Source organism: Uloborus diversus, chromosome 8 (genome assembly GCF_026930045.1).
Source record: "Uloborus diversus isolate 005 chromosome 8, Udiv.v.3.1, whole genome shotgun sequence".
Taxonomy (NCBI): Eukaryota; Metazoa; Arthropoda; class Arachnida; order Araneae; family Uloboridae; genus Uloborus; species Uloborus diversus.
Genome location: NC_072738.1, coordinates 23,526,353 through 23,547,076, shown reverse-complemented (window position 1 = coordinate 23,547,076; position 20,724 = coordinate 23,526,353). Strand labels below are relative to the sequence as shown.

Here is a 20,724-nt window from a genome sequence, read left to right as displayed (position 1 = left end):
TTATTATTACTAGAAAATCGCCCGTCAAGGTATGACGGGAGAAAATTTTTCCACATTTGAACGAAGTAGTTGCCTGTTTGGTGATATTTCGATGCTTGAAATTTCAACCCTAACTCCAGTGGATGAACCCGAAAGTCCAGTATATTGCGTTCATTGCTGACCATTTTTACGCTTCCTCATTATCCTAAAATGAGTCTTACCTGTAAAACAGTCAAGTTACCGGATCCAGTTCAGCCCTGTCTAAATAAATTATTTCCCTGCCTGGCAAATAGAACCAAAAAATATTATCAAATTGTCATGTCGTGGTGCGAGTTTCATTATTGATAACGTCAGCGTTGCTCGATCACTTGCTATTATATATATGAGCATACATTTTATAATACGAGGTACAATGCATGAACCACGTTAATACGTGTTTTTCTATAGCCCTTTAAAACACTCGATAGTTGGAGATAGTTTATGAAACCCCCACCCCTATCATTTTGAGAAAAATGTAGCGTGGAGATGAGCTCCTTATTTTCACATGAGTTTTCTGTCAGTTCGCTGCTTCGGTATGAATTGGTAGTTGTGGAGCTTACATGCCAGCAAAAGGAATACAAAGCAAAACAGCATGTAAGTATAAGTCTGAAACTCTGAAAAATGAATAAATATGTAAGAAAAAACAGTGTGCAATCTACTTTATGTTTCCATAAATTACTTTTCCAGTACTTGACTTACACATAATCAAATTCCAGGGATTTATCCCATTTTTGATAAAATTATCCTTTTTTAACTTACATTAAGCAACACCAGGTAAAGAGACCTGTGTGCAGGTAAAGGGCAGTATCTGCAAAAATGAGTTTTCGAGTTATTTGAAGAAATGTATGTTGGAATCAATACTAACAATAGGAAAATGTTGGAATTTTTTCAGCGGAAATCAAATAAGCGAGCTTGTGCAGCAAGCATAACGTACAATAAATGACGAAAATGAAAAGAAATGAAAAATGAAAAATTTGTAGTTACTGCCTTTTACCTGCACACGGCAGTGTACTCTTACAAGCATACATGCGAAGGATGTATGTTCCCAAGGAACTTCGTTTTTGTTTTGACAAATAAAAAAAAATACCAAAATCCTCTGAAACACATGGTTCCGACGGGATATACTGCTCTTTTAGGTTTCAAAGAAAAACAGCATGATTTCTCAGGAGAATTTTCTTGAAAATGAGTTCTTATTTCACCTCCATCCTTCCTGCAAGCTGCTTTTTTTTTTTCTGGGCGAAGCCATGTTTGGCGGTGTGCGTACCAGAGAGTCATTTCCTTTTGCAAAGAATGAAGCCCCATCTTTAGCGCTGCCCTTGAAAAGAGGTTGGAGCCACCGGATTCAAGATCAAGGCTGCCTCTACGCACACAGGATCGTGCGTAGCGCTCCGTCTTTGCCCAAGGACGTTCGCCACGCTTTTTAGAACGCAGTCGAGAGAATTCGAAAACAAGCCATTTTTATGTGAAAAGAAATTTCAACTATTCGAAGGAGGATGGCTTTTTGAGCGAGCACGCGAAATGTTCCTCGTCATTTTTGTTACTGTAAAAATGGAATGAGTGATTTTTAAAACAGGGCTGCAGAGTCGAGTCGGACTTATGTTCGGGTGAAGGAGTCGGAGCAAGGGTGCTCCCCCCCCCCCCAAAGTTCAATGGCGCAATTTTCCCCTCCTCCCCAAAAAAAATCTCAACCATTTTCCCCTTTATTATTATTTATTTTTTATCTCCCTTTTTTATTTTTTATTTTAAATATTTTGTGACCTTTTTGTTTATTTAATTTTAATTTTATTATTATTATTATTTTAACAGAAAAGTTCTGACTTTGAATGACATACACACACACACACACACACACACACACACACACACACACACACATCACACACAATCAGGGGCGGCAAATAGGGGGCCAAGAGGGGGCGGTCGCACCCCCAAAGTTTTTGAGAGGAATGATAAAAAGTGAGCTAACTCAACTTACGTAAATCGCCAATCAAAGTTGAAGAAAAACAATCTTGTTGGTTTTCCGTAATGGTTGATGACACATTTCCAAATAAGAGCAAGTATTCTCCGTTTTTTAAATTATTAAAAATTCATCAAGCCTTTACCGGCCTTTTCAGAACAGAAAAAAAAGATGAAGAATTGTGATTAATTTTAACGAAAGACGTAATTTCCTCTTATAGGCTAAATATCTCGTTCTTGTGTGCTCAGAGTAACGACGGTTATGAGAGGCCCTTGCAATGGTGTTGTGCATGATTTTCACAAGATCACCTTGGTATTTTTCATTCATTGTAACGCTCATACTTTAAGTGTGTCAAATGAGTGTTCATCACTTTCTTCTGCTAGAAACACATTTCAGCTGCACAATGCAAAGTATGCTTTCATAGATACACTTTAAAAATACATACTAATTAAAAAAAAAATATTTTACATCAACAAATATCTTTTCTGGGTGCTCTTTAACTATGTCGTCTTCCCATTCCCCATATCATGATTACTTGCTGTTAGCCAATATGTGTTTTGTTTCCATACTGAGGTAATTCGTATTTAAGAAACTCGACCCCCCAAATGAAATGCTGAAATGCCGCCCCTGCACACAATCTATGTAAATAATATGAATTAAAAATAAATCAATAAATAAATTTATTGAATTAAAAATAAATCAATACATAAATTTAACAAATTAATTTATTGAATTAAAAATAAATCAATAAATAAATTTAATGAAATAATTTAAAAAATCCCCCCCGCTCCAAAAAAAAATTTTTTTTGATGGCGCATCTTGGGCCAATATTCGCCCCCCCCCCCTCTTGTGGGCACCATTGAGTCGGAGGCTAAAGATTCTAAGAGTCGGATTTGATCATTTTTCCTCCGAGTCCATAGCTCTGCCGGGACCGCGAAGACGGAGCCTGGAGTCCTGGAATCAGAGTTGAAAGTTTAAAGATTCCAGGATTCGGAGTTGGTCATTTTCCCTCCAAATCCGCAGCTTTGCCTGGTCTACGAAGTCGGGATCGGAATAAGTTTGTAGTAAAGGAGTCGGAGGCTTTTTGATTCCAGGAGTCGGAGTCGGTCATTTTCCCTCTGAGTTTGCAGCTCTGCCTGGTCTGAGAAGTCGGAGTCGGACTGATTTTGAAGCAAAGGATTCGGAGTCGGGAATCAGAGTTGGAGACTTTAAAATTTCAGGAGTCAAAGTCGTTCATTTAACCTCCGACTCTGCAGTTCTGATTTTCAAGTCAAGTTTTCATCCGAGAAAAATTTAATTCGAAAGCTGTCTTACATTAGAAATAATGTGTCAGAAATGCAAGAAACCACAGAAAGTCACAAAATTTTCGTCGTATTTGAGGAAATGGCTTCATGAGAAATAATCCGAGTAAACTTTTCGTCAAATTGACTAAAATTTCATGAGATATGAGCATTAGGTTGCCCCCCCCCCCCACAAAAAAAAAAGAAAAAACGAAAGTCGATTTTTCAAGTCGCACACCCTCTTATATTTTTCCTTTTAGGTCAAAACAATTGTAAAAAGAAGTTTCAGATAATTTCAACAACGACTACCCGTGCCGACTTGCGCCTAAAAGGGTAAACCACCCCTGTGTACTGGGCTATATATATATATATATACATTTTTTAAACAATATATGAAGAAAAAAAATCAATTTTTTGAAGAAAATTAAGTTTTAGGCCTCCTGATGGACACCTAAATAGTTTTTGATTTGGATAAATATTTCTGTGTTGTACATGTGGGGATATAGGAGCGACGTTTTATCAACATAAAATTCCGAACTTCCAAAAAAAAATATCGATTCGGTCTGTGCAGTGTACATAGTGCTGATTCACTTTCAGGTGCAAGTCGGCACGGGTTGCGGTTGTTCAATTTATATTAAGCTTTTTGTACAATTGTTTTGACCAAAAAAAAAAAAAAATATATATATATATATATAAAAGGATGTGCGACTTGAAAAATCGACTTTTTTTTTTTTTTTTTTTTGACACCCTAATGAGCATGAATCTCTAAATCAGCGGTTCAAGAGCCGTCGAAAATGACAAAATTGTCTTACTATATATATATATATATATATATACTCAAGAATTCTGGAAACTTGAAACTGAGCGATTCACTTCTAAGAGAGTCATTTCTTTTTTAATTCTCTCTTTCTCTCTCTCTAAGAGCCACTTGTTAACTTTTCAAATTACTACTTCCTTTTACAAAAAAGGAAGTATTGTATTCGCGAAAAAATTTTCACTCAAAAATCGCCCTTAATTTCCATTTTGCTCACCCCCAAATGAATGTTGAGTTTTTTTTTCGATTCGACCACATGCGGAAAAGTGCCTAAGAATGTATAGACACGCGAAATATCCATTTTGACCATCACCGAGGTAATTACAACGACTTTTCTCGTGACGTCTGTATGTATGTGCGTATGTGTGTATGTGCGTATGTGCGTATGTATCTCGCATAACTCAAAAATGGTATGTCCTAGAAAGTTGAAATTTGGTACATAGACTCGTAGTGGGGTCTAGTTGTGCACCTCCCCTTTTGGTTGCTTTCGGATGTTCCTAAGGGGGTCTTTTGCACCTTTTTGGGGGGAAATCATTGTTAATATCAATGCAAACTTAAGTGGTGTTACAATTTGGCGGACACTTGGCGATATATCGCATGTCTTTTGGTCGCCAAGTTTTGTCGCCAACTTGGCGGTAAATTTGGCGATTTTTTTTATCTGGTTTTAATTTGGCCATCGTTTTTAATATTTAGAGATTAAACTATTGAATCACATTAAAATTGCCAATAATGGGAAAATGACATTAAAATGGAGTAAAAGGAAGTCATGTGAGGCACACATCAGCTCGTTATTTTTAGCAAATTACGACACATAACATTGAGAAAACATTGAAAACAGATTCAGGATGCGACTAAATGATTTAGAACGGATTCATCATGTTTAAAAAATAATTTATTTTAAATTTTAAAAAGTTTTAAAATCTGCTAACAATAAATTATTCTTTTACAATAAATATGTTACTTTCTATGCCGCACATATATTTACCCAGCGCCTAACAGCTGTAGGTGCTAAAAGTAAAATCGTCGTTTTGTACGTTTGAAAAGTCGTTTTTCATGGTCACAAGTAATATTTTGCTCCGAGCGAATTTAGCCTAGGACTTTTGCTAGATTGGAAACTATTATATCTGCTGTTCTAATTAGTTGAGAAAAGTGGAACAAGCTTAATCTGATGCAGGAAAAAAAAAACGTTCTTAAATGGACGTAAAATATTAAGAGGTGTTAGAAATGTTCATCCCTTTAATAGGCAATTAACGTGAAATTTTAGCTTAAAAAACCTAATTCGAAATTTTAAAAAAAAAAAAAGAAAAACGCTCCGAGTTGTAAGTCACGCAGGCTCGAAGTAATTTTGTACCGAATTTCATAGTTGTAGGTGCAATGGGGTCCTAGACGCAGGCCCGTCTCAAAACATTCTATCACGATTTCTTTGACGTTATTTCTTTTTAACTAGAAATCGCCCGCCAAGGTATGACGGGTGAAAATTGCTTACATTTGAACGAAGCCATTGCCTGTTTGGTGATATTGTGATACAGTTGGCTCTCTGTTTAACCACGCTCTATTTAACGACTTTCTCTATTTAACGACGGCTTTTCCCGGTCCCAGATGGTCCACTACAGTGTTAAAATCATTCTACTTAAGGACGCGTTCTACTTAAGAACGATTTTTTGTGGTCCCTTGAAAGTCGTTAAACAGAGAGCCAACTGTAGTTGAAATTGTAACCCTAACTCTAGTGGATGAACCCGAAAGTCCAGTAGATAGCGTTCATTGCTGACCATTTTTACGCTTCTTCATTATCCTAAAATGAGTCTTACCTGTAAAACAGTTTAGTTACCGGATTCAGTTCAGCCTTGTTACAATAAAGTCTTTCCCTGAATCTTAAACATTACCAAAACATGTTATCAGGTTATCATGCCGTGGCGCGAGTTCCATTGTTGATGACGTCAGGAGCGTTACTCGATCATTGGCTATTATATATATGAGGATAGTTAGAGATTACCCATACAACTCGGATTATCTGGATTTTCGATCATCTGCATTGCCCAGTTATTCCGGATGAACGAGGTTGCGTGTCCCCTTCTATTAATTTTTATCATTTCAGGTTCCAGTAGTAATTCTGTAAAAATAAATCTTTCTGTTCTCATGGCTGCGGAGTCGGAGTAAGAATCGAGGTCATGGAGTCAGAGGTCGGAGGTAAGAGTCGGAGTCGGTCATATTTTCCCTCTGAGTCCTTAACTCCATTAGGGCTGCGGAATTGGACTCTTTTTGAAGGACAGGAGTCGGAGTCGAAGGCTCTGAAAATCCTGGAGGTAGAGTCGGAGTCACCCGTCTTCCTTCCGGTCCTGGCATAGGCGCCCATATGGAAAGAGGAAGTGGGGGCTAAAGCCTCCCCCCCCCCTTAGAAATTATAACTCCCTTGCTTTTAGTAATTTTTTTTTTTTTTTTGCAAAAATGTAAAAACATTGCTTCTTTTGCCATTAATGAATAAGTTATTGAAAACAGGGGTGCCCACCATTAAGAGGGTCATGGCGCAGACTGCGCCGTGAAAATGTTTAGGGGGGGGGGATGTTTTGAAGGATATTTTTCTCAATTTGGGGGAGGCTGTTGCTTTTAGGGTTTTTTCGCAATATTAAGGGAGTGCGCCCTAGTACTAAGGAGGGGGGACACCCCTGTTAAAAATGTCAAATTTTAATAACTCTAATCTGTACTAAAATCGGTTTCCATGGGGAAAATATCTGAGCCTCTTCAAAATTTTGCAAATGGGCGCGCATGGGTCCCGGTGCCATCCATTTTGAATGTTTACTTTTGTTAAAAACGTACATACAATCTTTCTCTTAAGAAAAACACTTATCTAACCAACTGTAGAGGATGGGAGGGGGGGAGTGTCCAGGCCAGCGTTGCTATGAAACAGGTCTTTACACGACCGCACATGTTTTGTGAGGAGCTTTACCTGACGCCAGAGTACCCAGGAGGATCTTTGCGGGGAGCGTTTTCTTGGGGGAGCCCCCCATGACTCACTTACAGAGATGACGAATTGCTGGGCGCTTGGAATATCGACTGGCTGCCCTACCTCTGCGGCTTTTTGGAGCATGCCTGGAGTGGTTGCTATATTCCAAACTCCTCCCCCTCATCCGTCGTTCTTTTGTGGTGTTACAAAGCCATTAATTTTTTTCTATACAAACTTAACTTTCGTTTTAGAAACATGAAGACAACGTTGATACCGCACAAATAGTAATAAGATTTGCAGTCACGTACCCTCCCCCCCCCCCCCAAATTTTCGTTACATAGTTAACTGTAGTCGAGTTGACATCAGAGAAATATTAATACGAAATTCTAGCTCCTCCCCCCCCTAAAACAAAAGAGGATAATATTATTTGGTTCTAGACTTCTTTTTTCATTGTATGTAGACCTCATCTACATGTTTTACAGTTCTAACTAAAACAAATTGTAACCGCAAAAATGAATTTTAGTTTTATGAAATTAGTTAAATGAATTTTAGCTTTAAAAAACTTACAGTTTAGAAATGGAAATCGAAGACAAAACAAAAAAGATAAACGGAACGTTCCTACGTAATTGGGAAATTCTGGATGAATTACACGTTCGAGAATCGCGCGCGAAAGTTAATGTCAAATTTCCTTCAAAATATTTAAATATACTATCATTTTCCCATCATCAAATATAACCATTATGATAAAAATAAAGCTATGCTCCATATTCATGATAAAAAACCACAACAATCAAAATACAAAGAATAATGGGTGTTGAATTCTTTAGTTGTGCATAAAATGTTCACAACCCAAAAGAAGGTTAGCGGGGGAAGGATACAAGAAATTTGTAAATTTTTCAGATTATGATGAATTTTTTTATAAATTACCGATTTTCCGACTTAGTAAAAATATTGTAGTCATTTTTGTAAGTAAATTGCATTGAAATTGAAGAAGTTATCTCATGGTCATACGCTGGAGCATCTTGAGAGGAGGTCACAGTGACTCCCCTTCCCCCCCCCCAAAAAAAAAAAAATCTTAATTGTTCAGATTTATAGACAACTAGTTGTGCCCGCACGGCTTTTCCCGTAGTAGAAAATTGAAAGTTCATTTAATTCGCCTCTATATTTACAAATATTGGATGATTTTCTCGCCAATTTGCTAAATTCAGTTGCTTGCCCATGTTACGGTTCCAAGTTTTGATAATTTCGTAATTTAGTCGTCCACGTTTTGATAATTTGCTCGGTAAAATTTTCTTAAATTGGAATAGAAAAAGAACAAAATCGAATTTTCAAAAATCGCTTCGAATTGCACCCACATGCACAAACTAACTTTGTGCCGAATTTCATGAAAATCGGCCGAACGGTCTAGGCGCTCTATGCACGTCACAGAGATCCAGATATCCAGACAGAGAGACTTTCAGCATTATTATTAGTAAATAAAAGATAAAGATATTGCGATTTTGCATTTTTTTTTCCAATGATGCTCAATGACTCCTTTTCTGAGCCGAAAGAATGTGTACAATGCAAATTGTACTATGTATATACATGCTCACATTTTATTATTCGATTAATTCGGTGTTATAATCGGTACCCCCTTCCAAATTCAAGGGTCCCCGATCGTACGATCACATGTGCTTTGCATTAATAGTCCTTATTAACCAGACCTTAATTAATTTAGATGCATATTTAAATGCTAATATTTTAAACTGAGTGTTATTTAAGCTAAGAACGAAATACTTATACATTTAACGTACGAATAAATACTAACATGTTCAAATTATTTCAAAGGATTTTATAATGTTAGTTGAAATTTTATATTCCGAAATAAAAGAAATACCTGTTAATAAATGTTTCTCATGAACTTTCTCTGAATGAATTTTTAAACACTATAATAAAACCTTTAAAAATAGTTTTATTCTCGCGTGTTTAAAAAAATATTGATTTATTATTTCGAAGAGGCATGAAAATTTGCGATTTTTTTTTTTTATGCTTCAAAGAAAAAAAAAACAATATTACAATAATTCCCTTGAGAGTCCTTTTAATTGTACTTCCTACATGAACTCTCCACGAAACCAGTTTTTGCTTTTAAAGCCCCAAGTTGCCCAAACAAACCTCTCAACTAACACAGCTGATCAACACAGATCTCAATACACAGCTTACAATCGTCACCCCACAAGTGTTCTCCTCCCCCCCTGCGCCAATCAGAGAGCGGCTCGCCACCGAGGCGGCTTCCCATTGGCTGCTCCGTGACGTCATGCTCCTGTTGACGACGGCAGAACTCCAGGCGAAATAGGAATATAAAGTTAGTGTCTGCTGAACGCTTGGAAAGAAGAGAAGGTCTGTATGGTGAGCGGGGCGTCGGGTCCCTAGCTGAAAAAGGTTTAACATCCGGATGGTGTGTGAACTACTACCTACCCTGTGATAACATTTCTTTACGTTACATCTTGCACATATCTGTCTTCTTCCGTATCTCAATTATCCAAAGAAAACCAACCCAACTCTGTAGTCATCGGTAACCGTGCCACAAAAGTTGGACGACGCCATATTTGATAAACCTCGGCTAGTCAAGCGAGCAGCAGCTGCTACTCTGCGTGCGTGTTTCAGTGGATCGAGTCAACCTGGAGTTAGAATTGTGATTCGAACATTCTCAAAAATCGAACAGCGATGGAGATCGAGAGTGCGTCGACGTTTCTGGCTAACCTGCTGAGGTTAGAGAACCGCCACGTCAAGATTGCCCGTGTCGAAAAGTTCCGCAAAACCCTCGAGGACTTGCTGAGGCACCATTACCAACACCACTGGTTCCCCGAGAAGCCGTGCAAGGGCTCTGGGTACCGTTGCCTGAGGATTAACCACAAAATGGATCCCCTGATAGCGAAAGCTGGCGATGTGTGTGGATTTAACGAGGCAGATCTCCGTAAGCTTCTACCGAACGAGCTTACGATGTGGATAGACCCCCAGGAGGTGTCTTACCGCATCGGCGAGAACGGCAGCATTTGCGTCCTCTACGACGGCGCCAAGAATCAGTTCTCCCCCGATGTGAGTAGGTACCACCAGTACCACCAACCCGCCCAGTACCCCGACCACAGGTACATGGGCTGCAAAGAGAGCGCCCGTGATAACCACCATTGGGATAATTTTGTGTCCGATTCCAGGAATAGAGGTATGGAGCAGTTCGCCACGTATGTTTCCAGCTAGAAGGATTTCCGCTAAGGGCTTTTTTCCGGGAATTCCATTTTTACGCCAGGAAACTTTGATGTCCAATTCTCCAGCCAAAATATCGTGCGTCTCACAGACGCTGTTAGCATTGTGATCTTTTTTTTTTCTTTTGGAATATTTAAAAAAAGGTAATCGTTATCATGTATTATATATGCCTTTTTTTAAAACAAAATTTAGTACGGAAGCAATCATTGTAAGTAGAATCATTTTATGTATTGCAATGATATTTTTCTCGTGGGGAATTTTTTTACGGGTCCATCGGCAATGAAATTCCAACTACCGTTGGCTTTCCGTGTATTAAGTTGCCCAGCATCATGACCGCCAACCTGATGTCAACCTGGATTGAACTTTTTTTTTTCCTCCGTCCGAGTTTTTTTTTTTTAACTTGGACTTTTATCCGAAACTACAGTAGTGAGAATGGCGTGAAACGAACATTATATGCCACTGTGATCACAAAATGCCCACCTATTTCAAGCTCTTTTGTACATGTATTGAGCTTAGAAAGTTATGACAGGCCATTTTAACCATTTTCCTATACTTGTGTTCTGCCTTGTTCTACTTCACTACTTTCTCATCTTCTATCATTTTTCCAAAATCCTCTCTAACACTTACTGCCTCAAAATTTCCTATTGTTCTAAATTATGTGACTTGAGCTATGTGTTCTGTTGATTATTGTTAGCATGTTAAAAAAAAAAAAAACTTAAGTTTACTGGTTAAGCTTTTAATAGTTAAATTTTAAATAACACTTTTAATTTTCTGAGAGATTTTGTATGAAAACTGCTTATATGTATAGATTTTTTATAATAATCTTAATGGCACAGCAAATGCTTTCCTAAACCTGCATTCGCCTAATATACAAACCTAGGTTTGTATATCCTCTCATTCTTAAATGACAATCGTTGTGCCACTTACTATATCCCTTAGAGTAAAAAAAAAAAGACAAAGTCCTATTTTTAAAGGCATTGTAAAATATTTAATTGTTGAGTATTTACAGTACAATTTTAAATATATATATGTATATGTGTGTATAAAAAAAATCTAAGGGATAGCATTTCTATGATGTCATTTGTTAATGAGAAATTTACAAAGCTGTGGTTACAGTGAATGCTTCGTCAAAATGAATTTTGGTTCATCTTCATTTCTTTTGTGATCTGCTGTTTTATTTCTGTGAATATGAACCAAAATTCCAATTTAAAAAAATTGCTATAATAGTAAAAAAAAAAAAAAAAAAAATGCATTTTTCCCATTTTGTTAATTAGTCACAATTTCTGTTTCTCTATCATTTGCCATTAACAACTACTGTAGGGTTCTTTTTTTCTTTCTGGGTTTCCATTAAGCTGGCTGTCATCTGTACAAGTCATCCTGTACAAATATTTGTAAAAAGTTATTTTATGTCTGTACAGTGATGTTATATAGAGATTTTGTACAGTGACTTAATAAAAAGTACATGCAGCATTATTTTGACTCCTGTTTTCGTTCTTGGAGTTCTGTAGATTTAAATGGACTTTTGCTATTGGGCTAAATTCAGGCAGAAATATATTTGCAATTCTTTAATTCTTCGAAATACCTCATTCATGCAAAATTAAGTGTTTGTTTTTCAGTTTTCTCGTCCTTTCAGGTTTTAGGTTCTGAAATATAGTTCAGGTAAGAAATTTTTAATTATTCTACACATTTTGATTGTTGTACTTCAAAAAATCTTATTCTTGAAAACTGACAAAAAAGTAAGGGCCCGATTAACCAGTGATGGTCCTCTAGACCCAGATCCTCACCAGCAAACATAGCAAATACCTGACAATTCAATTTTCGTAAACTGTAGCAATAGCTAAAGTTAAATGGATTCAAAATCGAGTATAATTATGATTTATAAAATAGGCAAATCTGGCTTGATGAGTGGATAAAAGAAATATTGAGACATCTTTCTGACTGTACGTGTGGCACTTTTGAATTACTTTCAACCAGCTGACATTTCTCTTTGAAAATTGTATTTAAAAAAAAAAGAATTTGTGATTAAAACAGCTAATTTTTTTTAATAAATGCATGAGTTCTCCCCCCAAGAACAAGGGTGCACCCCTCTATTGCAAAGAGCCCCCCCCCCAAAAAAAAAGAAGAAAATATCCCTCAAAACACCCCCCCCCCCTCTAAAAAATTTCAATGGTACAGTCTGCCATGATCCCCCTAGGTGGGCACCCTTGCTAAATGAGTAAAGATTTTATAACCTCTAGGTTTGCGTCTTTCAGGTTTCGATTAGTAAAACTGTATCGTTAATCAGGCCCTCTTCGGAACTTTAAATTGACATCAAAAAATATTTTAAAATAAATGTTAAGTTAATTTCAAAATGCAAAATTTAGCTGAAACTTAATTTTATTTATTAGTTAAAGGAAAGATATGCTTGACGACTGAGGATTTAATAGGCAAAATAGTTCACTGAAGTTCGAGAATTAATTTTTGATTAATCTTTTTAATAATTAATGCAAATTTTTTATTTGCAAAATTCCAAGCTATAGAAAAATTAAATAATTGTTTGAAATATTGGACCTATAAAAATTGGTTGGTAATTACTAAAGCTTTTAATTTCGACAAAACATAGCTATTTATTGCATAAATAAAATTTAGCAAAGTTGCTAAAAATTCTCTTCTTTTCTGGTAGATGCTCATATTATGGCTCAGACTTAAAAAATTAAAACCATCTGAGGATACAAATCATTTCTTTAAAATTTTCTCGGGGGGAAAAAAAAAAGCTATATACTTCTCCGTAGTTTTATATTGCGGCCAACAGCAAAAATGTAATGTGGAAAAAGAGTAGAGTACTAACTTATAATCAGCATTTTTTTTCAGTTATATTTACTCCTTTTTCAATATTCTTAATTGGGGAGCCTCGTAATTGGCCATTGATGTTTGTTATTCACTAAAGTAATAAAGACAGCAAGTCGTTAAAAAAATATTCTAATAACGTATCAGTCTGTTGAGGTTATCTTTTAAGTTTCATCTTGTATATATTTTTTAATTCAATAACTTTTTAAAGTTTGAGGTATTATTTTATTAAACATAAATTACCACCTTTCAATAAGTAACTTAAACTATGCTGTGTGCTATTGATATACAGTAGAACCTCCATTAAAGGACACCTCCGAATAAGGGACACCTTTATTTAAGGGACATTTTTTCTGGTCCCACTCCCTTTAAATAGGAACTTCCATGTATTTACCTCTAATTAAGGGACACTGTTTAAGGAACAGTCACAAAACAACAACAAAGAAAAAAATGCAAGAAATAATGTATAGGCTTATAAGAAATAGTGAATTTACAGGAATTCAAGTTTTACTTTTCCTCTAAAAATTAATTGAGGTAAGTTTGACTTAAACATATGTGAAGGAAACAAGTAATGTAGTGTAAAAAACAACCTTGCTGAAATTAACATGCATAATTTGCCCTCTCAACAATTTATTCAAGTAGGTTCAGGGCCGACGAAGAGTTCACAGCAACTAATTAGCTTTGCTTATCTTTAAAAATTTGAACATAAATTGTAATTCACATTGTAAATTACATAACATAAAGCAAATACATGTAACGAATTACTTCAAAATTATTTCCGTATGATACAAAACTTTGCCATTACAAAAATTTTTAATAAATTTTAATTAATAAAATAATATGAACTTAGAAATTTGAATAATTATCAATTTTATTTAACATGAGACATTTTCAGTATTTAATCTTAAGTGTTAATAATTAACGTTTATTGTGATATTATACTACTAAGTAAACAGCATGCATCAATTCATCCACCTCCGAATAAGGGACACCTCTATTTAAGGAACAAAATATCGGGTCCCCTTAGTGTCCCTTATAGAGAGGTTCTACTGTAGATCTTTTTTTGAGTCATTATAGCAGACACATGACAATTTTGTGCTTTCCAGATAGTGTGACATTGAAAAAGAATTATCATCAAAAACAAAACTCTTTGAGAATTATAAAATTATCATACATAATATGTATTCCAGAATGTTCCTTACAGTTTGTCTAATTAAAAAGAAATGTATGGGAAGAAAAAAAAATTGGAAAACCATTAACGTAGCATTCAGTGCAATTAATTAAATGTTCGTCTACCAAGGGCTACATGCTAATTCTCAAATTACCTTAATGCTTTTGAACCTCAAAATTTTTACATGGATTGTAGCTTGCTTTATAATTGTGGTAAACATAGAACATTTGTTCGGGGGGTGCATATCTTATGCTTCTTAAATGAACACTGGTCATTTTGAAACAAAAAAATTCTGAAAATGGTAAGACTAAATAGAATTTAATGCTAAAATCTAGCCATAAATATTGTACTGCGAAATTGATTTACATTCTAATGCTTTTTTTTAAAAAATATTTTACGTCAATAATCCGACATGAAGACATGAACTTTGAATACAGGAAGCTGCAGGATTTTAATTTTTCTGAACATCAAGTTTTATTTGTTACTCTTTTTACGCAAAACTAAATTTTTGAGTGCAGGACAGAATTCTATAAAAAATATCAAATAGTGGAAATAATGAAGTTTAATATACTCCATTGAATGGGTGTGTGTGTATACAAGTACACGTTTGTATAAAGGCATGTAACAAACTGAAGAAAAAAACTTTCTGTTCAAAATTATTACAAGTTATTTCAAAATAAGCTTAAAAAAAAAAAAAAAAAAAAAAAAACTTGCAAATTAATGTCAGAAAGATTGATTTATGAAAATCATACTGTTCCAAATTAAGGGTTAGATGACAACTTGACTGATTTAGTATAATTTTTGATACTTGGACAATTGGCTGATATGAAACAAAGGGAAACATTTTAAAAAATAATAAAATAACATGAAAAAAAAGAATGTCTATAAAATTATTTAACATTTCATGCACTTTTAGAAAATAACTTTTGAAAAACTAGATTGATTTTTTACTACAATCAATTTTTTCAGAAAAAAGAAGTGGCTGAAAAAACTGCCTTTTTCCACCACCTCAAAATTAGGAGAAATTTTAAATCTCTAGGCATGAATAAAAAACTTAGTGCAATCTGTAAAAATTTTTGTACATGTATTACTTTGTTATAATTCCTCATTTGGTAGCAGTATAAAAAGGAATTTATTTTGAGGGGAATCCAAGCCAAATATTATGAGTACTTTCCAAATTGAAATTGGAATATGGTCGATCGAAAATATGAAAATCCTTATTCGCAACATATAACTTGATTGGAGGGGGGGGGGCTTTGGCTCCACCTTATAAATGCCGTTAAAGTTATAGGGATTAAGTGTTATTAATTTAAACATAATTCTTATGCTAGTGATTAAAATGGTTTTCATAGCTAAAAAACAATTTTAGATAAGAGGTTTAATTTTTTTATTGATTTTTTTTTTACAAAGTACGGAATTGCTCTGCAAAATTTCAAATGCTCTTCAAAATCATCCCAGATGCTCCTCAAATTGTTTCTCCAAGGTTGGCTACCCTGGTTTACAGATAGAAATGAAAATAAAAGCTTATAATTTTGCGTATTATTTTTATAACATGTTTGATTCATTAAAAGTAGCATCCTAGATTTTTCGTTTTCATGCTTAGCAGCCTGGTTATGAGGCTTAAATAAAAATTTTTCTTTCTAGCACTGGTTCACTTTGCAGATAACATACTTTTTATTCTAAAATGGGTTTGATATGGATTTTTGTGTAGTTGGCTCAAAATCTAAGAAACACAAATTATTTGGTTCAGTGGAATGCCAAAATAATATCTATAAATATACTTTAAAAAAAAATAATAATAGGACTAACCTGAAGAATGACTAAGAATTTCACACACAAGATTACATATTAAAATCTTTTTAAAAATATTTCAAGTTCTTTATAGCATTTAAAACTTTTTTGGAATAAAAATTCAGCATAGGCCTGCAATATTGACAATAATAGCAAATATCGACTTATGTTAGTCAAAACTACTAGTAGATTTTTATTATGTTTAAAAAAGATTGCATATTATTTAACTCTAATTAATGCATTTTTATGGTGGCAGTGACTTCGACGAAATTGCAGTTCTGTGTTTTTAGCTTTTTTTCCCTAACGCACTACATTCATTTTCAAACAATTGTTACATCCAGTGCATATCACAAATGTATGAGAATTTTTAACGCAAATTACAAAAAGCTCAAAGTTTAAAATAATTAACATAATGAAATCCTTTCATAGAGAAATATTTTGGAATTCAAGTCGATTTTATCTTGTAGTATACAAAAATAAAAAATAAATAGTATTTTTATGTGAATTAATTTTAATTATCTTCTATGAAATGGAGAATAGGAATAACAAATATGTTTATCGATTTGAAGTCCAAATCCGGGTTTGCATGTTAAAAAAGATGTTTGGGTCTTCATATTGTTCAACCATACGTAACAAAGGAACACCTAAGCCTAAATTCCTTACTTTGTCATATTGGAGTTTATGATCCCAAGGTAAAATATTCGGGCCTTTATTCATTATCTTGTTATCAACAATGAAACTTAATTTCCTCTTTAGATAGAATAGAAAATGGAATTCATGAGCATATTTTTTTATTTTTAAATCGATGAAATTTGTTTTCAAGACCTTCCAAAAATTGAAATTTTCTTACAAAAGAAATAAAATTAAATAACACATACTATAATTTTCGTTTTAATAACTAAAGAATTTCTCATTGAGAAGGAACTCTTCATTTTTATAGTTGAAATTTTAGTTTACTTCATTCAAAAAATTGGAAGTTATAACAAAAATTTTAAGTTGAAACTGCAATAGAATTTCTTGTTTCAGAAGCAAATCAATGACTATTATTTTTTATTCGAAGTTCAAAAAACCCAAATTGTTTTTTAACATTTAAAATCTTTTCATTGTTTTAAACATTTTTTTGAATATCTAATCGATGACTTAAATGTATAATTTTTTTGAAAAATAAAATTTAAAATGTTTTATATGGGAAATAAAATGTCTTAGAATATTTATATTATTTTATTATCTTTAAATAAACAATTATTGTTAATTGGTATTACAGTTGTAAAAAATTAGTTTTAAATTTTTAGTTTTTTTTATTTTTGGCTTTGACAAACGCCAAAATACAAATGTGGCAAGTAAAGGGATATAAGTGGACTTTTTAAAATTTTGAGAAAAATGCACTTGAAGTTCAAATTCTAGGTAGGTTTTCAATTGAATCTTTTTCTAAATCCTGCTACATGGAATCTACATGGTAATTTATTCTGAAATGAACGAACTAAGTATAATTAAAAAGGAGAAGAAAAATCACTCAATAATCAAAATTTTATTTACATTACGATGCAAAAATCAGAAGAACGCGTTTTAGTAATTTTGTTGATTTTTATAAGAACAAAAAGAAAAAATTATTAAATAATATATTTTTTGCGATGGTCTCGCGAAAATGAGTGCTTTTAACAGTATTTGTTTTAAAATTTTATAGATTGAAATTTAACTGCATCTGAATTGGATATTATTTATAGTTTTGGGAATATTCGTACAACCAAGAATTTAGGCTTTAAAATAAACTTTCTACAATAATACTCTTGCTAAAAAAACTAAAACTAAAACCTCTTTTGAAGTAATTTAGTTAGGCTGGTACTGAATAAAGAGTTCCAGAAAGCATGAAATAAAATAAAACTGATGAATGAAAAAACCATGAAACATCATAAGCAGAAGTAAATTCGAGTATGAATACGATATTTTTGACATGAAAGCTTTTTTTTTTTTTTTTTGAAACCTTTTTTTTAAACCTATTTTTGCTTAGAACTACCACTCTGTAAATTTAAAAAAAAAATCCGTTTTTTTTTGTTTTTGTTTTTCTATTTGAAACTATCTGAGATTTTTAAAGAAAGAGAACTTATAAAAGATACTAACATTAGTATCATTTTAAGATTAAAAAAGCAATCAAAAGTACAAAATTAACACTAAATAATTGATCTTTATTGGAATTTAATGAAAATAATTCAATAATTGAAAATACAGTTTCAATATAAAAAGATTAAAGCTACAAATGTGTCGAAAGAAAAAATTCTGTACATATAAATTTTTAAAAGTTGCATTTGTTCTCATTATTTGTTTTGCAAGATTATTAACATTTCTTTTGTCACCTACAGACAATATTTTCATACAGATTTATAAGAAACATTCCGTTTAAGGTAGGCGAACACGCTAAATATTTTTTTCTTCAATGTTCATTGCACCTTTCTAAAATTTTATACGATTATTAAATATGACATAAATAACACATTTTGATGACTTAGTTGTTGAAAAAAAAAAATCTATAACGTTTTTTTCAGTAAAAAAGCCGTATTTTTAGCAAAACACTGCCATTTCCTTAAAACTTCCAGTGCATTCGCTTTTTCCTAATTTTTAAAACTTTTTATGTCTCTTTCTTTCGTCGTTTTTATGGATAAATGTTTGAAAAATTCCTCGAAAAGACGGAAAATCGTGCCTCCCTAAGTTTAATTGATCATTATTTCAAAACCACATATTGCATGTACCCTAACTTTTCGAGGTTTATATCACAGTAATATATGTTCAATTACCATTTTTGCAAAGTTTCAGATCTTTAGAGTGAACACATTTTTCGCTAGAGCTGTTGGCGTAAATAAAACTTTTATGAGAAAATCAGGGAAGAAAAAGTAAATTTCAGTTATATTAGCACTGCATTTGAATTCTAGTTATCTCAATAATTCATCTATTTAAAAAACAATTGTGGATTTAGAAAGAAAAACACTAAAGCTCTCTAAATTTCTCAAAATCGTCTTTTTTTTTTTTGAAAATTAGGTTGTTTGCCTGCCTTAAACGCTTTTCAGAGATGCACCGTTTCTTAAATAACTGTTTTAACATTTCATTGTGGGACACGATCTTTCAGCAGTACGTGTTATAAAAGGCAAGTTGCCTAAAATTAAAAATGGCATTCTGAAAAATATCTACGTTGAGCTCTTGTGAAGCTTCTATAGCAATTAATCCTACCTGTTTGTGAATCGTTTAGTCTCCCATAGCTGGTGTTCCACAATCAAAATATACACATACTACCAGTCTGACAAATCTTAAAAATACGTTTCATTATTTCTGGTTTTGTTTTATGTGATTTATTGTGCTGATTTTATTCAGATTTATTTTATCAGTATCTGAAGTCGCGCAAATATGAGGTCATTCTCGTTCAGTATCGTCGGTCGTTCTTTCCATGTACAGTAACGGCATTCAAAATTTATTTAAAAGCATTATGTTAAAATGTGGGAAAGGAGGAAAAAAGGTTAGACCAATGTATTTGTTCAAGTGTTCAAAATATCTATAATCAGTGGTGCTGACGCGAAACATTTCTCCAATGCTCGAGCATTCTACAAAATGTATGTGAGATGCTGGGTTAACGTCAAACTTTGCTCCTGTAAGAGGAAAAAAAAAAAACATCTGATCATATATATATATATATATATATATATATATATATATATATATATATATATATATATATATATATATATATATATATATATATATATATATATATATATATATATATATATATATATATATATATGTATACTTTGGTTTCCATCAAGTATTTCTCATTCGAAAAATCTGAAAATGAAGCGCATTTCCAGATAGATCACATTTTGAAAATTTACCTTGTTTTCAATTTTTTCCTTCACTTTTTATTTAAACAGTTCTACTGATTTTCAAAACTGGGCGCCACTGTCTCTAACAATGTGATAAAATTTTGAGAGGTACGTATCACCCTTTGCACACTCCCTTGGATACGCCACTAAGCGTTACTAATTGTTTGAATAACACTATCTAAACTTATGATCGTGAAAATTTATAACAGCAATAACATTTTAGGGTTTTGCTTTTTTAAACTTGTTTTAAGTATCTAAACATGTTCAAGACCTATTGCACGAAATTTATCAGAAAAGGAAGAATAGTCATTATTTGCCTTTCAAAAACGTAATTTATTTTACGTGCCAAAATTTAATCAGCGTTAGTGATAGTCTTAACTGTTTCGGCGAGAACAAACTGTTATGGTCGTGAAAACTTATAGTAACAGCAATAACATTTTAGTGTTTTCATTTTTTAAAACTGTTTTAAAGTTCAAAAAATGTTCAAGACCTATTGCACGAAATTTATCAGAAAAGGAAGAAATCACTATTAGCCTTTTAAGAACAATTTATTTTAGTGTCAAAATTTAATTAGGGTTAGTGATAGTCTTACTGCTTGGGCGAGTAACAAACTGTTATGGTTATGAAAACTTATAGTGACAGCAATAACATTTTAGTGTTTTAATTTTTTAAAACTTTTTTAAAGATCTAAAAATGTTCGAGACCTATTGCATGAAATTTATCAGTAAAGGAAGAATAGTCATTATTAGCCTTTCAAGAACATAACTTATTTTAAGGGTCAAAATTTAATTAGGGTTAGTGATAGTCTTATTGTTTGGGC

The 20,724-nt window shown here is 33.2% G+C and overlaps 1 protein-coding gene across 1 annotated transcript; it reads left to right on the top strand.

Moving 5' to 3' along the window:
• The first annotated feature begins 9,347 nt into the window (after positions 1-9,347).
• Positions 9,348-11,723, top strand: LOC129227294 (protein BTG2-like). The gene has a single exon (XM_054861832.1). The coding sequence runs from the start codon at positions 9,714-9,716 to the stop codon at positions 10,242-10,244; it is 531 nt and encodes a 176-aa protein (XP_054717807.1). The 5' UTR covers positions 9,348-9,713; the 3' UTR covers positions 10,245-11,723.
• Positions 11,724-20,724: the final 9,001 nt, after the last annotated feature.

What these genes read in the sequence shown, in the direction of transcription:
- LOC129227294 (XM_054861832.1), top strand. Translation starts at nt 9,714, where the DNA reads ATGGAGATCGAGAGTGCGTCGACGTTTCTGGCTAACCTGCTGAGGTTA.